Below are 22,155 nucleotides of genomic sequence, written 5' to 3' on the forward strand. Positions count from 1 at the left end.
ATTTTGTTCCGGGTGCACACCAGATGCGACGGCCATTGTAACTGATTTGCTGCTAGTTTAAGTTTAAAAAAATGTAGGAAGTCTGATACACATATAGCTATTTAAGATATCGCCTAAGTGTATAATATGTATGTGTCGCCGAAAAAAATACCGACAAAGACGTTATATTATACTTTCTTTATCCCAGAGCCGAACAAAACGTTTAATCGGATGTTTTACTTTATTTTTTTACGACTTTTTTCTTTTCGAACCTAATTGTATAGCTGTTAAAAAAAAAATAGAAAAACAGACATACACCACTTTATCGTACTTCACACACGTTATATAGCCGAAAATAATACGTAAACATATTATATGCATCATATTATTGTTTGGAAATGCGTTTTATAGATATAACTGCAACAAAAAGCAGACATCAACATAATAAATGTAATTTATGATGAGTTACTATATATAGTATAAGTTTTACTATATTACGAATCTAGTGTCGCGTTTTTTAATATGATATATAAAATTGTAGGACCGTTGAATTATAGGACATTACCAATATTTAACTTTTATCTGACTAAATTCTTAGGAATATGTAGGGATTATATAAGTTTAATATTATTTACTCAATTATAGGAATAGAAAATAACTTTTAAAATGTATTTTTACGTAAAAATATAACTAAAAAAACAACAACAAGAACTAATTAAATTTTTTCATTAGATACTTACTTAAATTTACATGTTCACATTTAATTTGATTTAAAATATAACTTTTGGTTAGTAAAAAACTATAATAATTTAAGCTATTGTTGCGTACTTACACTCATTAATAAATATCTTATGTGGGCAATGATGATAAACTCTCTTTATTTTTAAGACTAGTAAATTTGTCCGGGTAAACATTCTGTTTATTTTAAGTACCTATTGTACTATACAATCAGCATTTTTCACAAAACTAAAAGATCAAAGTTTTAATCTACTGAAACAATGCAATTTATATACTGGACTTATACGTGAAACCTTTACTTTATTAATATCCTTACTATTATTATAGCTCACAGCTAAAGAAAATAATTTATATAATTAAATTTTTTTAAATTTTTTTGTTCATATTAATTTAAACATTAAATTATAATGAATCGATTATATGAAGAATATATGAATTTATTGCGTACTTGGGAAAGTTATTATTTATCTTTCAGATTACATTACTAAGTAGACCTGGAAAAGTGTACCATTGAGAGAGTTTACATATGATATTAAAATTGTAAAATTGTAAGATCTTATATTTACCCGTTTAGGTATAATAAGATTAAACGAAAATATTTAGATTTTCTTAATATGTATGTATTAATTTAGATATTCTAATGTAATGTTTAAAATGTGTTAATATTCTCTGAACTTTCGTTGATATCAAATATTATTATTGATTTCGTATAAATATTATTTTAAAGACTATAAAACCTTCTCCTCCCCCAAAACAAAAATAAATTAAATTAATGGTATACCATTGTTTAACAATAAACTAATAAATTTAATATTAAAACTATTGCCTAATTTTATTTCAATACGTATTTATATTGTATTTTTAAAAATTCGACTTTATTTGAATAAAAAGTGATTAAGTACTAAAATGTTTACTTAATTTACATTACAATATTCTAGTTTTTAACTTTGATTAATCTATCTATATTTTTAAATTCTAAAATATTAAGAGCATATTTTGTATTAATATACTTATATAAATATATTAAATACAGTTATTTATTTACGTAAATACTAAATAGTGTTCATATATTACGTTTAAATATATAGGCGAATGTCACATTTTATTATTTCCGTGATTTTTGGTATTCCTGGTATCAGATATATGATTTAGTTAGGCGTGTATATTATACGGTATGGCTCATTATTTCATCGTTTAACCCACCTACACAATAAATATATAAAAATAATAAAGCAATCTACGAGGGTGGTGTCAAAACGGTTAGTATTATTATACATATATATAATTCATACCCGTCACTACGTTAGCTGTCTGTCAAATCACCACGGGTGACTGGAACTGTTAGTTTTCACGCCGATCCGCCACCCTGAGAGCCTATTATATCATTAACAATAATCCATTGTTTAATATTCAGAATATGTTTTTATTCTCTTTTACGACTTTTGTCGGGGAAACAAAAAAATAGTAGTTTCTTTTTTTCTTTTTTTTTGTTTGTTTCCCGAACAAATCCCGACATGCTGCGAACACACGCACGCTGGGTAAAAAATATAAAAAAATTACCCTGGTGCATTCACAATAGTTTAATTTGCAATAAAAGCATTAAACATAGATTCGGTGAAATTATACACCCTCAAGTCATGTATGATTGTGTTTAAATCGTATGTATAATATAATAAAGACCATATATCGTCATACGGGGTGGTCTTGGAAATTTAAATAACTATTTATAAAAATTTATTTCATTAATTTGATTATAATATATTATATATACATGTATAATATACTTGTCTTGCTCCAAATGCATTTTTGTTTGGAAAATAATTAACTATAAAAATTAATTTTATTCATTAGTTACCTGCAAGATTCGCATAATTTTAGTGTACCGAAATTTACTCAGGCTACGGTAATACAATTTGAATATGTAATGCATTTTTATATCGGTGTTTCTATATACATCACTGAATCAATGTGTATGACTAGGTACCGTGTAAAATCATCATCGGCATAATATCTTCATGTCGATCGGTTACGTTGTACGTCACATTCAAAATTGGCCGTGAACAATAAAATAATAAAAGGACATGTGGACGTGTTTCTTTGATAGCATACATGCGTTCTAGACAGGCTTGACAAATTTTTGAAGGGCTGGTTGAACGTTTTACTGCAGGGTCTCAATTTCAGATGTTTGTATTAAAAAAAAAAAAATACATATTCCCGCACTCCCTAACTTAAGTGTATAAATAAGTGTAGGATGCTCTTTTATCGTGAACCGGTAGCGCGACAAAGCCGTTTATAATGTAAAGCGTATATATAATATATATATCTACATACCGGACACACAAAACATGCTATACATACATATTATATTGATACTCATACTATATCGACGCCGTAAGGATGGAAATAATTCAACACGGTCTGAAATGATTTTTAACAATACGTGAAATAAAACGTTATGGTTGTAATAATAATAAAAAAAATTTTTTTTTTAAATAACAAGACCATTAGGTATATGTACTATATTCTACTGTTTCATTTATCCCATATTATGTTATTGCTTAATTTGAACTTAAAATTACGGTATATTATAGGTGTATTATACCACCTATGTATAACGTTACATTAATTAAATCGATTTTTAAAAATATTTTTTTATACTTTTTTAGACTAAATACAGCTTTGTATTTATGGTAATTTTTTTTATGTTGAATTACTTTCACCTAAAATAAAGCATTTATATTATCAATTTTTGCTCTTATAATACAATTTTATTCAGAAATGATGGCATGTTGAATATTCACGAAAGCATAACTAACTGAAATTTACCTATTTATGTAATTTTATTAATATTGTATTAGTGGTTATTGATAATATAATAAAATAATCTTAAGCAGCCATTTAGTTGAGTACAATAGTTTGCTGTAGTAAATAGTGACCTTGTATGGGTATTAAAAAATGAATGAAAATACCGTTATATTAAAAACGAATATAATATATTTATAAGCTACTTGGTGGTAGCATTAATCTATAGGTATCTATATAAAACGATTTATAATAGTAAAAGGGAAAACAGATTATGGTCATTTAGCTAAAAAAATACAATACATATAGAGAGTACTAAATCTTTTGGTCCACGTGGATGTTTTTTTTAAAGGTTTCAAAAAAAAAACCTCTAATTTTTTATTATAGAACTTATTGATCGGTGTGATCCAAGAATTATACTATAGAAAGGAAAAAAGATCTTTTAGATATTCCTTTACATATAACATTAAGAATGATTTGTTATAGTACCGGATTATGTGAAATTGAATGAATGCATTTCCGTCCGGATGAAAGTAATGAAGACTTTTTTGCTGGAGGAATTATTTAAACTGACCGAAATGAAACACGTTACAAATTTACCTGCTCAATGGCTGTATCTCGGGTAGTAGACTGTTATTTGTAGGTATATTGATGTGTAGATCTTCGTTTTAAAAAATGTATTTAGTAATTGGTACACCACATGCAGGTGATACTCGTATTTATCATGTTATTTGGAGCGAGAAGACTAAATTTAAAGCAGCAGTATTTTAGTATAGTTTGAAGTTCAATAAAATATTATTATCGTGAATTTATCATTAGTTATAGTGTTTTGTGTCTAAAAAAAATATAAAATAAAAAATTCGGCATTTCCTTGTTATTATTATTATGCGTATAATAGGTCATAGGAGTACCTACTTAAAATGTACACGGTGCGGTAAATACCAAATCAAGTTAAATATTAAAAAGTGTGTTTTATTTATAAATTATTTATATAAGTAATGTCATTTTATCTCAATTTTTTTCACTTAAGTAGTGATCCTCATTTTCAATATACTGATCGAGTCTTTCTCGGTAGTTTTCTATGACCTTATATGGTAATTTTTGGGAAGATGGTAGAAACTTCCTGGGTTATTACTTACTTTAGGGCTTCTACAATTTGGGGATGTTGTTGGTAACTTAACTTTTGAGATAACCCAATAGGAAAAAAATTTCATTGACTCAAACTCGATGGACGCGGCAGACACTCGATGCAAGTTGGGTCGATTCGCGGCTGAACCGCTGATATTAATAAATTCTTCGACAACAATTAATGTTCGTCGTACGATATGTACTTTCGAAGGTATGATAAATATTAATAATATTAGTGAATTATTTGTGCTGCACTCTGTAGTATGATGCACCTATTCATTGATAATAATTGTCATACCTTGTTACGTATATAATACAAGCTATACGCGCATAGTTCATTTTCCCCCATTGATTGCATTGATGTTTTAAGGGGTGTTTTTTTTTTTTTAATTTAAAAACTTGTCGACTGATTGTCGACTGTTAATATTAACGCGGTTAATCGTTTTCTGCTATAATACGTTTTTTTGAAAAAAATCAACGCTGATCGCGCATATCCACACGTTTCAAAATAGCGATTTCTATAGTGTTTATTCGCGTAAAACATTTAAACATTATCGACTATACTCGTCGTTTTCGTGCAAATAATGCATTAAATAGGCACTAAATAAATAACAACCATAATTATGTACAACGATATGGGGTTAAACGGTGAAAACAGGTGTGACAGTATGACGGGTAGGTATATCGCATTTAATACTATATATTACGTATTATACGCAGTGTTGGCGTTCAAAGCGTATAATAACTGCAATCTGCAATCGTCACTGCAGCCTCCTGATACATAATATTATACCCATGTGCACCTACACGATTTCGTGTTGTATTATGTCTATATAGGAATAGAACCTGCACTCCGCGGCGTATTATTGCGCATCGTTAGACCTGTATCGTGTGTTATAAATAGGTCTATTATAATATGTGCAATTTATGTATTTACATAATATTATATATTATTATGTGTACACTGCTGCGGACCGGTTTGCTTATTCGGTCCCCGCCGTCGTTGAATAACAATAATAATGATGATGATGATGATAATAATAATAATAATAATAATAATAATAATAATAATACTGTAATGACTTGACGAAAATCTACGTGTACGGAGGGTGTCGTCGTTGTCGTCGTTAAACGATGCAGTATTGTAGAACGCATGTACGTGTATATAAATTGCTGCTGCTTCGGCAGATGACCTCGTCCCGAAACGTTTTATTCTATTTGAGTTATTTTCCAAGAATAATAGCCCCCCTGCTCGCTGTTATATATATAATGGAACGTCGCGCGCGCCCCTTTTCAAACCCTCTAAACGACTTCACATTTGTCAAATCCCAAGGGTAACTATAGCTGATCCGATAGTCCTCTAGCACTATAATGCATGTAAAATAATCATGACACGTTAAAACAATAAGAAGAACATTTTAACATCTATTAACGTGTCGTAGGTACCTAATCTATAACCTCCATAGTCGTTATACCTACGCGTATGTATATATATTTACCGCTGTTTAAGGGATCTATTTTACGATTTTTTTTCCTGTTGTTATTATTATTATTTTTTTCATATGACTATTTTATAATAATTTCTTTATAAAGCGTTATTTGTTTTGTCCCGAGTGACACGGAAATTAATTACGGATCGTTTATAACGACCGCGTGCGTTACCGGTCTGCCACGGTGGATATTGGTGTTAAAACGAAAGCGTGATAAAAAAAATAAAAATAAATGATGTAAGTACATATTATATAATACGGCGCATTGTTCGGAGTAAACAAAACTAACTATACGTGGGAATGGACGAGTTTACACAAGCTGTATGTACTTAAAATGATAACTCGAGCGATTTTTCGCCGGTGGTCATCGTACCTATATTACAAAGCTATTAAAAACGTTTAGAAATGTATTTAATAAATAATAACAAATTCTATAATATATTAAAATATTAAATAAAAGTTGTATTTTTTTCAAGCATATCCATATCGATTAATATGTGCTCACTCAGATTTCAAATATTGAATTTACACTTACTATTGTAAAAAAATCATATGAATGCACGTGATTATGTGTATGCTGAAGTGTTAAGTGTGAGAGTAAAAAATTGATTTGAAATTTCTTTACACCCATAAGTAACATATAATTATTTCAGTTTGAATATAATTTTGAAAATTATAACTATTTTATAAATTATATATAGGTAAATTTTTCTAAATTTGAAGTTTTTTGTAAAATGTTAATATATTTAAAATGGTATACTGTGATATTGTATAAATTAAAAGCTCAAAGTTGTTTTTGAAATGTACATATATTTTGTTCGGAGAAAGGAGTGCAACGTGTATAAAATTTTAAAATCTAAAGTATATGTGTTCCGCGATTCACTGATAAATTAAAAATAATATTATATCATTGGCATTACAATTATTATAATATCATCGAGATACATATATATATATAGTAATATACATAGTAATATTTCAACTTGGATATTTTTTCTAGAGTCTATATATTTTATGGTTTATAATAATATACAAAGTATAAAGGCGCAGATAGGTTTCACGTATTTTTTAGGAGATATTTTGTAGATTGTACTTATGAAATCCGAAACATTTCTTTTTTCATGGTACACACACCACATATATATATATATTTACATAATGTATTAAGTTTTTGGTAGCTTTTCCGTTTGGGTAGGGATCAGGGGGAGAACTTAGCCACTTTATTTGTTGTTGGCGCCTAAATACACAATGTATTGGTGCGTTTAATATAATTTGTAAAGCAAATATTTATAATGATCGGTGAATAAAAAAAAGAAAAAAAAGCTTGTTCGTTTTTTCCGTAAAGATTTACCTACCCTACGAAACCGTTTTAATTGATTTCCACTCGAACGCGCGTATGAGATATTATAGGAATAGGAATATAACAGTTGTACATGTGTGCACTACACTGTTTAGTAGGCACCTACCTCGTATTATATTATTGTGTAGAATAATAATTGTTGCTTACCTATACGGCAGCCAATCGATTGAGAACGCGCGTCGATTCGGAAGAATTTCTCAGCTGGAAACAACACACACACACGTCGTTGATATTATTTGATTATTTTTACCCTTTTTTATTATTATTGTTATTATTTACCCTCGTGTCGTAATGACTTGTACCTTATCCGAACGTTCTGCGCACCCTATCGTACGCGTACAACTGCTAACGCGAACGTTTTGTCGTCACATTAAGGCCTCTTTGACTCTCCCAGCGTGATCCAAAAACACCGAGCACATGACGTATGTATATGGGTACATATATTATTATCGCATCGTTGTCGTCCTTTCTTGAAAGTCCAATGGCGAGATTCGCGAGCGAATCATTATATTATTATGTCGGGTCGCTTTCGGACATGCATATACATATTTACGATATCCGATCGCGCGGTGCACTTGTACGCGAAAACTAAAATAAAAAATAAAAAATAAAAACAAACGCACTCGACTGACGCATATAGCAATAATAAATAATAATTGTGTCCATCATCAGTATATTAAATTTAGGTCTACACGTACGACGTGTGTACGTGTTTGTGTATGTGTGCGTGTGTGTTTGTTTATCGCGGACAGACATCTGTCAACAGTCAGCGCCGTCGAGTCCGTTTACGCAACCCTTTTGTCCGTCCCCATCGTATATATTATTATTATATAATATGTATACGCATTTTCTGACTGTACACACATAATATTATATTATGTCACCGCGGGCCCTCTTCGCCACCCCCCTGGCTACACAATCGTTCAAAATAAATAACGACTAGCGTGAAAACGACCCACCAACCCGATTGGCCGCTAAACGCATATTACCTATCTATTATTATTACTATTATTATTATTATTATACAAATAGGCGATTTTTATGCATTTATCGCCCGCTACCGATTTTTATTTATCGATGTCCATAAATTATTACGATTCGCCGACGTAAACGGTACCGTTGTGCAACCGTATCTACAGGACAACCGTTTTAATGTTCGTATAATATGTAATACGCGTGCCGCCCTATATATAATATGCGTGCTTATAAATGTATATAACTACGAAGGTGACAATAGATTAGGATTTTTAAATTTATTTTTTATTTTTTAAAAGTAGTTTATAATTTTTTTTTTCGGTTTTTTGTCGCAAAGCGAAATCCAAACAGTCGCTCATTACACAATATATTATGATATTATCGTGATTGTGTGTATACTAGACTTCAAAACGAGTTATCGCGAAGTGTGTTTGTTTTTACTTTCTCATTGACCTCACTCGCAATTCACGCGATTTACGTGTATTCCCCGTGAGTACCTAACCATATTATTTTATGGTTTACAATACATCTATTGGGTAAATATCAAATGTTTAAATTACGCAACTCATATGCGTCATAAAAATAACAAAATAAAATCATCGGAAATCAGCTTTAACAAACTTAGGTTTGTATAACATCTATTTCGCAAATCGGTTATTATCTATCTAATTGGGCGTGCACATTCATGTTGATTGTACTTACTGATAAAAATATTAGTATTTTTTATACGTGCAGCGTACGTGACGGAAACACCGTTCTGGGCACAGTACACGTGCATTGTTTCTCCTAATTATACGATCTAGTGACTGCTGCAGTAGCGATCACTTTTTACCAATCGTACGAGATGAGGTGTCGACCGTTACATAATAATATTATGACACATGCGGGTATTATATTATTTTGCAGCCGTTCGACTGTGTAATAATATTTTGACTGGATATGATCATAATATAATACCGACGTGGTTTGATTTTTTTTTTTCTCGCTTTTGGTCGTTACTTTTCTTTCGGATTGTTTTGATTATACGGAAAAAAAAGTCTCGCGCAGGACACACGATACGTGCTCGCAACGGCCAAAACCGCCGACTTGCACTGACCGCAATATATGATTATTATTACACACACGTACGACCGCAGTGGTTTTTGAAGATCGAATTTACATATCCGATTTCTCCCCGACCGACCTCCGCAACTTGTGTAATATCATAACCGCGGCCGAAGAGTCACACACACACACATCATATTATATCTCCGGTCCTGTCGTGATCCTCCACGGGCTACCGATCCCTGAAAACAGTACATGTATTTGTATCTTGATATAATATTATACGAGGTTATTTTTATACATAGGCATCTAATAATCTTCACATACAGAGTGATTCACCTGCAAGCACCCAAATCCCTATTTTTCATTTGATAATGAGTTAAAATTCTGAATTTGTGGATTTTTAAATATATTTAATGACTGTATTTTCAAATTATTGACATTTTTGAACTATTTAAGCAGTATTCTTGTGGTGCAGATACAGACTTACGTTTTTCAATTGACAACTCACTTTTTCTACGGTAAATTTAAAAGTGAAGATTTTTGCTGAACATTCTTATGTACGTAGGTGCCTAATTAAAAATTCAAACGAAAATTATTTTAGTTATTAACATTTAATATAATACAGATAAGAAATATAAAAATATTAATAGCTCTTAAAAATGGTTTTATAAATTAGACGTAATATTGAATTAAGTATATATACTTGGATCATGTTTATAAATTATAAATATTGATGGAACAATAATATAAATTACTTAAGTTTTCAAATCACCGAGGCCCCCGTATCTTATAAACCCATGAGAACGAGCTTTTTGACCTTAGTACACTGAAAAGTTAAATAACTCAAAAACCACTATAGAGCGAATGTTTCCTTTGCACTTAGTGGAAAACGGATAGTTTATCGTTTGCTGAACAGAAGCTTTTACGTCTACAGTACTTATCCTTAAGTAGTAAAATTAATTCCAGGAGCTTAAAAACAATACGATCCTTATAGGCACGTTTGAAAATTCCAAAAATCGTTTTTCAATAATATTACATTATCGAAGAATAAAAAAGAGGTAATCACGCTCGGCCAATCGCCCTGTACTCAATATAATGTATTATACGCGTGTACCTACTATAGTTGTAGGCATACCATTATAATATATTACAACAATACGTTCGCGCACATAGACGTACCTACCTACATTATTAAAATAATAATATATTGTGCGTGTGTGCGCGCGCGTGGAGACGACGGAGTAAAATACAAAACCACCGTCGCGAGTAACATCATCACCGTAATGTATCGCATAATATAATATAACATTATAATATTGTATCTGCCCGACTGCTACAGCCGCTATAGTCTGGGTGGCCCTGTCTACGGACGTTACTTCCGAATCGACAAACTCGGTATGCGCATGTATCGTATGTTGCACTGTGTGTCCATATATATATATTATATATTATTATTATTATTATTATGTACATATTTTGTGTGCGTGTAATGACGTCGTAACGTACCTCCGCATTGGCTCATTACCTCGCACACGGTCCGAGTCCACAATATTTTCTAGTGCCGTCTTCTATACGTTATAGTATCGTACCCACGCGGCTACAAAGGTCCGTCGACGAATATATTGTATCGCGTGTTATTATAACGAGACCATCGCGAAACGTACACGCGAGGGATACGGGGTACGAGCGACTTTTCGACGAGAAAAATGAGCGTCCGCGTCCAGGTGTTCGTATTATTTTTTTTATCGATACATTATACACTATAGTGATAACACGTTGTGTTGCAGTTGGGCTCGCCTGTTGCGAAGAATTAATAAAATATTATTTCGATAAACGCGTGTTTAGGGCTTGCCGCGTTTGCAAGTCCTCTATATTTTTGCCCTTTAGATTTTTTTCAAAGCGAAATCGGGCCTTCAGTGCCTATATTTGTACAAATGAAACAACAAAAGTTATAACTTCTACGTGTGCGCCTCTTTAAATTTTTCGTATTTAGAGATTTTTAAAGTAGATAAAATATAAATTTTTTAAAGTAGTATTACGAATTTCTTATTTTATAAATCAAAACACCATTGATCTTGATAATAGTGGAGTAGGGCTAGTGAGAGTAGTGAACCAACATTTAGCGAGAACCCCTTGTGATGTGTATCGCAGTCCACTCCATTCATAAAAAAAGTTAAACACTTATAAATTATAATATATAATTTATAATATTATACGCTTTTAATAATTACTCTCTTGAAATTCAATTTGTATACATTGAAACTTTTAGAAAAATATTCGAATGTAATTAGCTTTATTAATCAAATTAGCTATGGAATATTAAATTAAACATGTTAAACAAATTATTAAAAAAAGTAAAAATTAAAAATGAGTAAAAATATTTTTTTAAGAATGTTGTTTTTTAATAATTTTAATTATATAAAAAAAAATTTCAAAAACTCGAGTATTTTACTATAAAATAAGTGACTACTTTTCGTCGAAAGAATCACTTACTTACTTACTTACTTAAACATGATAGTATGATAAAAATTTGTTATTTACAATATTATTTACGTGCGTAAACAATCCGGTGATTTTGATTAAGTTGATATTCTCATAATCAGTTTGTTGTTATTAATCATACTGTCTATAGTTCGTATATAATATAGTCTATATACTTTGTTCTGGTTATTTTAAATACCAAGTTTGTATATTTGTTATTATAAGCTTGCAAACATATTTTATCCGAGAACATCGAATCTACTTATAATAAAGTATATAGATACATATTATACGGTACTAAATCCCACGAAACTTTAACATTTTTCAAAAAAAATTCTCATCTAATGAATTTGCAGTAAAGAGGATTCTCATTTTAAGAACAAAAGTTTTCATCGCCCAAAGAACACAATTCTTGAGCAGTACAAAAGAATCTTATATAAATTCAAAAACATAGTCTAAGTGTGTTTAAAAGTTTCGACAAACAGAATTTAAAGCAATTCGTTAGTAAACGAATAATTGGAGTGATCACGCTCGGTGAATCGCTCTGTACACCAACGCGGGATGCTGCAGTAGCACTCTTTCTGTAACGCATACGCCGCCGTCACCGCAGCAGGATTTATTTTATAGATTGAGAGATACCGTTTCGTCCGTTTCACGGATTAGTCCACGGACAGAACATGATACAATATAATAATATTATATAGAAACGACCGTGTGATTGCGTGTTGAACACGGATTTATGACTCGGACGCGTTCACGTGATGATAAAAACTCGTGACAAATCTAATTACGGCAGTTCGCGGCGAAAGGGTTTTATGTTTTTGTTATTATTTAAACGGGTGTGTAGCACTGAAGCGGCGCGTACATTGAGTGAGTGAGAGAGTACAATGTCCAAACCCTTTTTTTAATTTTTTTTTATCGCTCTTCGTCGCCGGGCTTGTCGTATACCTAGCGCATAATATACATGACGGGTCGCGTATCGTCGTTATCCACCGATTATCCGCGCGTCGGACACTTAACAAAAGAGTAGAGAAATAATGTTTTATCATTATTACTATTATTATTATTATTATTATTATTAATAGCGACCCGTTGCCAGTCGTCTGGTAATTGAGACGAACCCGCGCACATGTATACACGTCACAGCGGGGACGTTGAATTTTGTTTTCAATTTCTTCCCCGTCCGGATCGCAGCTACAATAAACAATGCGCACGAGTGTATATTATTATATTATACATAATAATATAATATTATTACGATGTCAAACCATCGGTACTCTGAGTCGATCAATTCATATCAGTCGGCATGTATAATGTAACAATTATTATTATAATAACGCACAAAGCGTATAATATAACACATTACGTTATACGAGTTGTTGTTAAAATAATAATATTATAATGTGAATAATTTAATTTTGTACTCAATCTGCCACGGGCGAAATATTTTTGAAGGAGATGATAATTCGTACTATACGATATGGTAAACAATCGACGACTATATTAACAGGGATAAACGATTGTTGGTTTTACATCATTCGCGGAGTGTGCGACATCTTCAACTATAATATGTATATGTACTTACTGTATAGTGTATAATATGTTATTATAATATTCTATTGATGCTTTTTAATTTTTAATCTATGACACTGAGTACCCGCTTAACGTTCGACCAATGCTGAACATAATACATATGTTGATTTGTATAATATCTATATTGTTGAGTTTGTATACGAGTGTTCTTCTTGATATTTAGCCATGTTAGGTTTTCTGTGACTTGGTGCATTGAACATTGCATGAAGTGGTATTTAGTGGTAAAGCGATTTTATCGTCGCGGTGACGAGACGAGAGTTTAAGTAAAAGTACACGAATATTGTTAAATCCGGAGGCGTCGTTTTAAGATTTTGCGTAAAATGTTTGAAAGTAAAACCCAACAAATCGTAATCAAAAGCATTTGCTAAATAGATCCATACTCTCGGTTAAAAAATTATTATTAATCATTACGAAATTATTGTAGAAATGATTACTTTTTGTTCGTTAAGAAATGAAATCTAGTTACAATATAAAACTTTATCCAAGTATAAACTAGTTATGATTAATTATGAAAAATGAATGAGCTAAAATAAATTAGAAAGATTATTCAAGATATCCAACTAATTTAAAATTATTTATAATATTAAATAAATACATACAATTAACGGGATGAATTGAAATTTAAAAAAGTTTTTATCACTTTTATCACTAAATTGTAAAATTATCAAAAATGTAATCGTTAGTGCTAAAAACGCATCTATCAATTTTAATATAACATAAATAAATAGAATGCAAATAAACATCTTTGTATTTGGTATCCTGCAAATAATTACATTGATTATAAATGTAGGAATTTACTTATATGGAGTATTGACTTTCGATGTAAAACAAATATATGCGTTTTTGGTAAAAAAAAAAAAAAAATTCGTGGTTTTGTCGGTTAAAACATTTAAATCTATTACGAGTAGGTACAACTAATGAACTATGTATTCGGTTGAAAACTCGAAATTATGAAATCGGTATTGGTTCTGTAGTTTTTTTGATCAGTTGTACTAATTAAAAACTATTTTAATTGGTAGTGTTTAATTAAAATTGGTCGCTTCCTCAAATGCGGTCGTAATGTTGAATGTTTGCAAGGTTGAGAAACGTTTGTAATAAAAAAATTGGTTGTATCTAAATGTAGTTTTCACTTTTCGTTTTATTTTATAATAATGAACGCTTGAAAATTAAGCAAAACATTCAAAATTCAAATTTTATATATTTTTTTAAAACATATAATAATTATTTCCATGGTTATATTATCGATGTGAACACATAGAAGGCTGTATGGATTTCAAACCATATGTACCTACATAAGATTTACAGTATTTAATTTTAAGAAACTAAATTTTATATAAAATAACGAAGACTTCTAAAGAATTTTCTACTTTTGATAGACAATCTATGTTTTCGTATATTTTCAAAACATTAAAATTATTTAAATAAATATAAATATAGTAGTGAATATTAGTATATATTAGTATAATATTAGTAAGTTGTGTAGACAAAATTACAAAGTAGGTACCTATCGTGACTAAGGAAACACTGAATGGACTCTTAATCTTGTCAGATAATACTCTTATGAACTATGAATTCTGAGGTGTTAAACTGTTAAAGTGATGAATGATGGTACATTTTTGTTTTATGCAATGATTTATGATATTTACAAATTAAACTTGAGGTTGTTATTTAAAAAGGTTACGTCGTTGCTGTCTTGTTAAAGTAATTTAATATTTCAAACTTTGATAAAAAATGGTTTTTAATGAAATTTTATTATATTAAATCATAATATCGTTTAGATTAATTATTGAATTCAAAATAATATTATATTTACTAATATTGTTTTAATTTTGTATTAATGAAATTGAATTTAAAGATTTTTATGGACTATTCTTCACGAGACTTTCTCGATTTCCTATCTCCATTTCATTATTATGCTTTCACTGCTACCGAATACTAACATTACTAACACACTGCAGCACACCTGTATTTGTGGTATATTTTAATATTGTATTATAATAATCAATTTTAGAACCCGACTACGTTTAAAATAATATAATTATTGTCCGCATTACTCTTTGGAATAATATATGTTCAAGTGCCTCTGCACAATATTATACTCGTAAATATGTAGCTACATGTACAATATAATATATATGACATGCTGTGCGTATTGGATTTTTATAAATGTTATTAAATTTTTTTCTTTAGCAATAAATCGACCTATAGAATTGGAAAGAAAGAAATTCCATATTCAATATAATAATATGTTCCGTATATACATATATATTATGTACAGTAAATTTAAAACGCAGCAGCTGAGAGTTGATTAAGAATGCGGCGGGATGCATGCAGAGGGGGCCATTCGCAGTATACGGGGCTGGCTCGTACAATAATACATATATTTATTATACATATAATATTATATAAATCCCTGCGAAATTATTTTCAAAGTGTATGGTATGATACAAATAGGACAGAAATGTGGCGTATTCATTGTTCCCGTTTATTTGACGTTGATCCGGTTTCTCGTGACTTTATATCGTTATTGAAACTTGTGTGTGGATCGAAAAAGAAAAAAAAAAGGGTTGTGTCCACGAAGTATTTATACTCCGTCTATAAGGGATCGATTTCTCCGCATTCACGCCACTGTTGTGATGGCGTGTGTTTACTCGGGTTCGTTTCATCGCCTCTGAAAAAAAAAAAAGAAATAAGAAAGAAGGAATTAACCAGAAAAATAAATATAATAGTAAACAAGTATGAAGTATTATACCTATCCTATAGGTATATTTGTACACGGGATCAAAACGCCTGCGTTCAGGTGTTTATTGTGATCTACCGTTCAGAAATGATGGTTTTTGTTACGGAAATATCGCATGCGAGTAGTGAGAGCTGCGGGAATATGTTATAGTAGTATATCAATGGTGGATCATGATTCATGATATACACTTTACATTTTATTTTGGTATTCCGTAATGTATAAATGCGTAATAATCGAATCATCTTAAAACGTATTAATAATATGATAAAGTACAGACAAATTATCGCTTTATACATAACATAATACATTACGTATGCACCAAAATATATTTTTTGATAGCATAGTTATTAGTCAAACTACTCATGAAATAAAATAAAAATTGTATTTTTTTGTTTCACTTAATTGTTCATTGATGTTAGTGGCTGTGCGTTGAAAAAAAAATAGAGTTGATAAATCAACGTGAAAATGTGATTTATTTTAAATGTAGCATGAAAAAGAAAGAAAGATATATTAGATCCAGAGGCTCGTAATCTTTTTTACCCTGGCCTGCCAAAATTCTAAATCTACCTTATTATAATACATACGTAAAGTTCTAAATATACTATCTAACGGTGTACCATGTACCTACTCGTACACAGTTCATGATTATATGGACATCTAGGTAAGGTAATATTATAATTCAACTGTTGTAAATTCACACGTTTCGATATTGTTGCGCTTCTCAAAACTTTAAAATTTAAATCTTTAAACTTAAAGAACAAAAATTTAAAAAAACTTGTCGCTTGTGCTGTTAGGTACTTTCGTATTTTATGACATTCCATATTTTATGTGCGGATTACAGTAATATATATATTATATATACGTCGTGCGATGTGTACATAAACTTATTTTACATGCTTACGCTAACGAGCTCTGGTTTAACGTGAGACAAAGGACACACTGCAAACACTGGCGCTGTGTTCTTATTATAATATATGATTATTTTTCGCTAAATCCTGTCCACATATTATTATTATATCATACGCGAGTGTATTATGATCACCGGGCGAAATCATATTATTATTAGTAAAATATATTCCCGCGTGCTCTGTACGAGTATAATATAATATATAGGTGAATAATAATGTACTATGTCGTCGGCAAGAACGTTTCGCGATTATTATTATATTATTGTCAATGCGTCGTACGCGCGTTTGTTTTGTTTTGTTTGATTTTGTTGTGTGACGCTAATGAGAAGCACACGTCTTGAGGAGAACACGTGGCGCGCGCGTTTCCACAATAGATCAGAGTTAAAAACAATGCATTTCCATGCGACGCGATTGTACTCCGTTTCCACGTCTAATTGGATGTTGGTAAACAAAAGGACTCACTCGTGATCCTTTTTTTTTTTTTGTAGCGACTGTATATACACGTATAACGCATATAACGCCAAAAGTAGGGGTAGCACTTGATGTCCTGCTAGTATATTTACCTATATACTTATATACATACATATTAAAACGCAATACATGTTATAATAATATAGCATTATTAGATATTCGTCATTTTTGTCCCTTAAAAGGACGTCATACACGCATTTATTGCTTCTATCTCGGGTTACACCTAACGTTTAGCTAAGTTGACTTTAATATTGAAGTGAATTAATGAAATTACGAATTACTTATGAAACTTAATCAAGAGAAAATTATTATGTACTTCCTTGTATTTTCCTGTGTTCGTATGTCGGTTTAATCATGATAGTTCGGTTTTTAAGCTATTTGTAAGAATTTTGAAGCTGGACTATTATAAACGCAAGACTAACTAAAAAAATTGAATTATCGTAGAAAATCCTACAAACAATCAGATAGAGGATTCTTAATAAGAAAATATTCAAATTTATAGTGTGATTTTCTCGTTTTAATTACAATTTATATTGTTACCTAGATGATTTTTGCGAATGTTCGTCATTAGATAATATTATTATAATAGTTTGATTTTGAAACGTAAATCAGCTATGTATTGTATACTATCGGACCATACAGACCTAAGATTTTTTTTTGGCGACCCGCAGTCGCTAGGATCATTAGAAAATTAAGTAAAAATAAAAATAAAAATTAATACAATCTTTTTTTTTGTGTTTCGTAACTATGTTAAAGGGAGAGATACAGTTTGATTTACATAGAACATATTATTATGCATAATAAATACATATTACATTTTTTTTATAATTTATTATCTTTGCTAATTCTCAGCGATAATTTTAATACATTTTTATAAAATATTATTTTTTCTATGGGTGAGTTTTTTGTATGTCCCACACAAAGTATTTTATTCGCTATTTTTGTTCTAATTAATACATTATGTTTATCTATATTGTAGATTTTACAAAAATCACTATAAATAATATAATGTATTTTAAAAAAATCACAATTTAATAAATTTTCCGTGTGTTTGCCCATCATACTATATTTCGTTTTTTCTCGATTACGATTAATCGTATATTAACTCGGCGCTGCGGGTCGGCGTGAATGTCGTAAAATTAGGTCGTAGATTTTTATGGTCCTGCGAACGGTTCAGGTAGTATTAGATGATTACTTTTCAGAAGGAGGTATATATTGAACTTGTGATGGATTATTATTATTAATATTATTATTGTCGTTTAACGAAGTGGCGGCATCGCACATATACGTTTGAAAACAACCCGCGACAGGACGTTTATACTAACCTACCTTCTTTGGGGTTTGTTACGTTCTTTTAAAAATTATTGTAATAATCACGACACCGAAGAAATGATAATGTGACGGTATCGAGGGAAAGAAAAAAAAATAATAAAAAAAAAAACCATTTTGTTTCGACTGCAATATTGTCCCAAGCAATACAATCGCGCAGTCGAAGCATATATATATATATAAGAGGCCGTTTGTGTCTTCGGAGGATGAAATTTATCGACGATTTCAGTACTGGTTTCTAGCAGCACCGTATCCGTCCGTCCGTCTCTACTCCTCCCCTGTACATAAGTATATAATATTAATATATTATTATAATGATGGGTGGGTGGGGTATTTGAGGGGGTCACATAAATCGACATTTACGGTCTTGTCGGCGACCGTGTTTGAGTACGCGAGTATATAATATCGTCGTTTCTTCTAATAAGTATACTTTGTTTTTTTTTCTTAATTTGCCAAGACCCCATACTAATTTTTTTTATCGTGTTCTCTACCTTTCGGTTTTGACCGACACGCCGCCGATTTCTTCTCCTCGTCCCTATTTTTTTCTTTCTCTCTCTCCCTTTCACACACATACACAATATGCTTTGTACGCATACGGCCTGGCTGAATTTATAATGATTAAACATATACATGTGATGTCCCTAACCCTCGATTATAGAAATTGTAATTCAAACACGACGGATAAACGGTTATATTTACGGTCATATATCGCGTTAAGTGCAGAGATGAAGTTTAATATCATCGTTTTCTTTGTAAAAATGATATTATAATGGATTCTCATTATTTATATGTATGAATATTTGAAAAACATGACAGGACATAATACATACTTGTATAATTTACATGTGTATTTTTGTATTAATAATGTATAATATTTATTACGTAAATATATAAGCGGGACGAGAAGTTTAATCTTTTCCGACTAAATAAAATTGAAAAATATACATATTTGGTACATTTGATTATTTTGAATGATATTACAATAATTAAATCGAATTTAATCGTCTTGTTTACCTAAATTATATGTACTGTATTTAAATAAAATATTAATCATAATTTAAACATTTAAACATTTAAACATTGGTGGACTGTAAATATATAATATGTTATTATAAATTAAAATATACGAGTATACAATATGTCTCACCGTGTCTGTCCTCATCTATTACTTTTTTCTAATTCATATTTTTGAAGTATTAGCATAGTCACGGTTTTATGTAGTATACTATATGAGCAATCGTTATATACGATTTTTAGAATTTATTTTTCAATTTATTTAAATTTAAAATTAATAAATGAATACATTAATAATATTGTTACACAAGTGCACAGCCAATACATAAAAAGCTATAATAATTTTCGTAAATTAAAATTCTGATTTTAAAAGATGAACTATACATTTTCATCGTGTTCTCAAATAATAATTATGCATTTCTCAAACACGGTGGACACTTTTTCAGTTCTTCTATAAGTAAACCCAAACTAATCTGACCAAACAATTTTTAATTTTTGGCACGAAAAAAAAAATAAAATATCATAAATCATTTATAAATTTAAACTTGCTAAATTATGATCATATGCTAACTATAGTTATTATTATTTTTATTATTATTACTATTATTTTTCTTAAAAAAAAATATTTTTACGTTTTCGTCGTGTACAACGTACACAACTAGTTGGTATAGCTTGGTCTACCTGTATGATATAATTGTTATATTCTTTGTTATTTGTTTCTGATTTTAACTAACAAACTGTACATATATAGTATATATGTATATATTGCGCTTACTTGTAACTAATTTCCATCAATTTGTCTTTGCCCACATAGGTTCACATACTGTCGCATTTCATAATGAATGGTGTGTGCGTCCGGTGGAAAGGGCGCATCGACTTGGACAAATTGGACGGTATTGGTTGTCTGGAGTTTGACGAGGAACGAGCAATGGTGAGTGTAAATTATTTACTGCTATTCAATGAGAAAATCGTGCCCCCTGGAAACAATATTTATATATACGACACGTGTTCAATTCTCCACCAAAAGCATTTTGTGTTTGACGTTTTAAAACAATTTAAGTTCACGTAGTTTTGATGCGTTTAAAAAAGCATCACATTTTTCTTCATCCATAATCGTTTACGAGATTTTTTGTACTCGTGTCTTATAACATTATATTCTAAAGATACTTTTGTCTAAACGTATATAATGACCACCGGCGTCGGTCTGGCCCAATTGGTCAATTGTCGACATTCGATCAATAAAACGATTTTTTAAGCATAAATGCTATTAGCAGTAATGTTGTCTACATAAAGTTGTCGTATTAACGAACCGTTATAATATATTTTAATGTTTATTATTAATATATTATATTATTATTATGTAATTGTACCCAAAAAATTATTTGTAAGTAAATATTTTATCTAAGCATTTTTTTTTTTTTTGTTTTCGTTACCGTAGATCGAGAACAGGATGTTGCAAGAGCAAATCGAGAGATACAACGACCGTATCAGAGAATATCAGGACAAACCTCGTGCCTATAGAAACCAAGAGCGCGGTGTTACTGATTCAGATTTAGACGTGAAAAGAAGATTGAACTATTAAATCATTAGATGCATACAAATATGACTTGTGCGCGTTTATACACAATATATATCTACATAATATTGTAGTGTGTTTGTATCTTTATGTATTTATGTGCGTGTGTGTGAAAAAGTACTCGTTTTTATTATTTTTTTTTTATAATTAGTTTTTATTTTTGTTATTTATTTATAGAATTATTATATTATAATTATTATTATTTTTTTTTTTATTTTTTTTATTTTTTATATATTTATATTCTAACTCGCGTATAATGCATTTATTATATATTATTATGAATTGCGTTTGCACGTCAAACAATCAATAGTTTAAAATATCGTCATACCATTATATATATATTGTATTACCTAAATTTAAATAAGTTTTTTGAGAAATGTGCAGAAATCGATATTTAACCTTCTGAACAAACTGTAAAACTCTATTCGATTGAAAGCCGTTCGTTTACTTTTGGAAACCGTTTGTAACTTTATTGCTAGGTTGCATGAAGATTAGTCATAAGCTGAAATCACTAAGCATTCAAT

At 30.2% G+C, this 22,155-nt stretch overlaps 1 protein-coding gene across 1 annotated transcript in view; it reads left to right on the forward strand.

The window, feature by feature from the left end:
- LOC112591296 (protein big brother-like) overlaps window positions 1-21,747 on the forward strand; it is a 32,094-nt gene extending 10,347 nt beyond the window's left edge. Inside the window, exons 4-5 of the mRNA XM_025335067.1 lie at window positions 20,870-20,986; window positions 21,494-21,747. Of these exons, the coding sequence (XP_025190852.1) occupies window positions 20,870-20,986; window positions 21,494-21,637 (261 nt within the window). The 3' untranslated portion in view covers window positions 21,638-21,747. The remainder of the gene's footprint in view (window positions 1-20,869; window positions 20,987-21,493) is intronic.
- Window positions 21,748-22,155: the final 408 nt, after the last annotated feature.

The sequence above is a fragment of the Melanaphis sacchari genome, unplaced genomic scaffold (genome assembly GCF_002803265.2).
Source record: "Melanaphis sacchari strain LSU unplaced genomic scaffold, SCAv2.0 Contig130_pilon_pilon, whole genome shotgun sequence".
Classification (NCBI taxonomy): domain Eukaryota; kingdom Metazoa; phylum Arthropoda; class Insecta; order Hemiptera; family Aphididae; genus Melanaphis; species Melanaphis sacchari.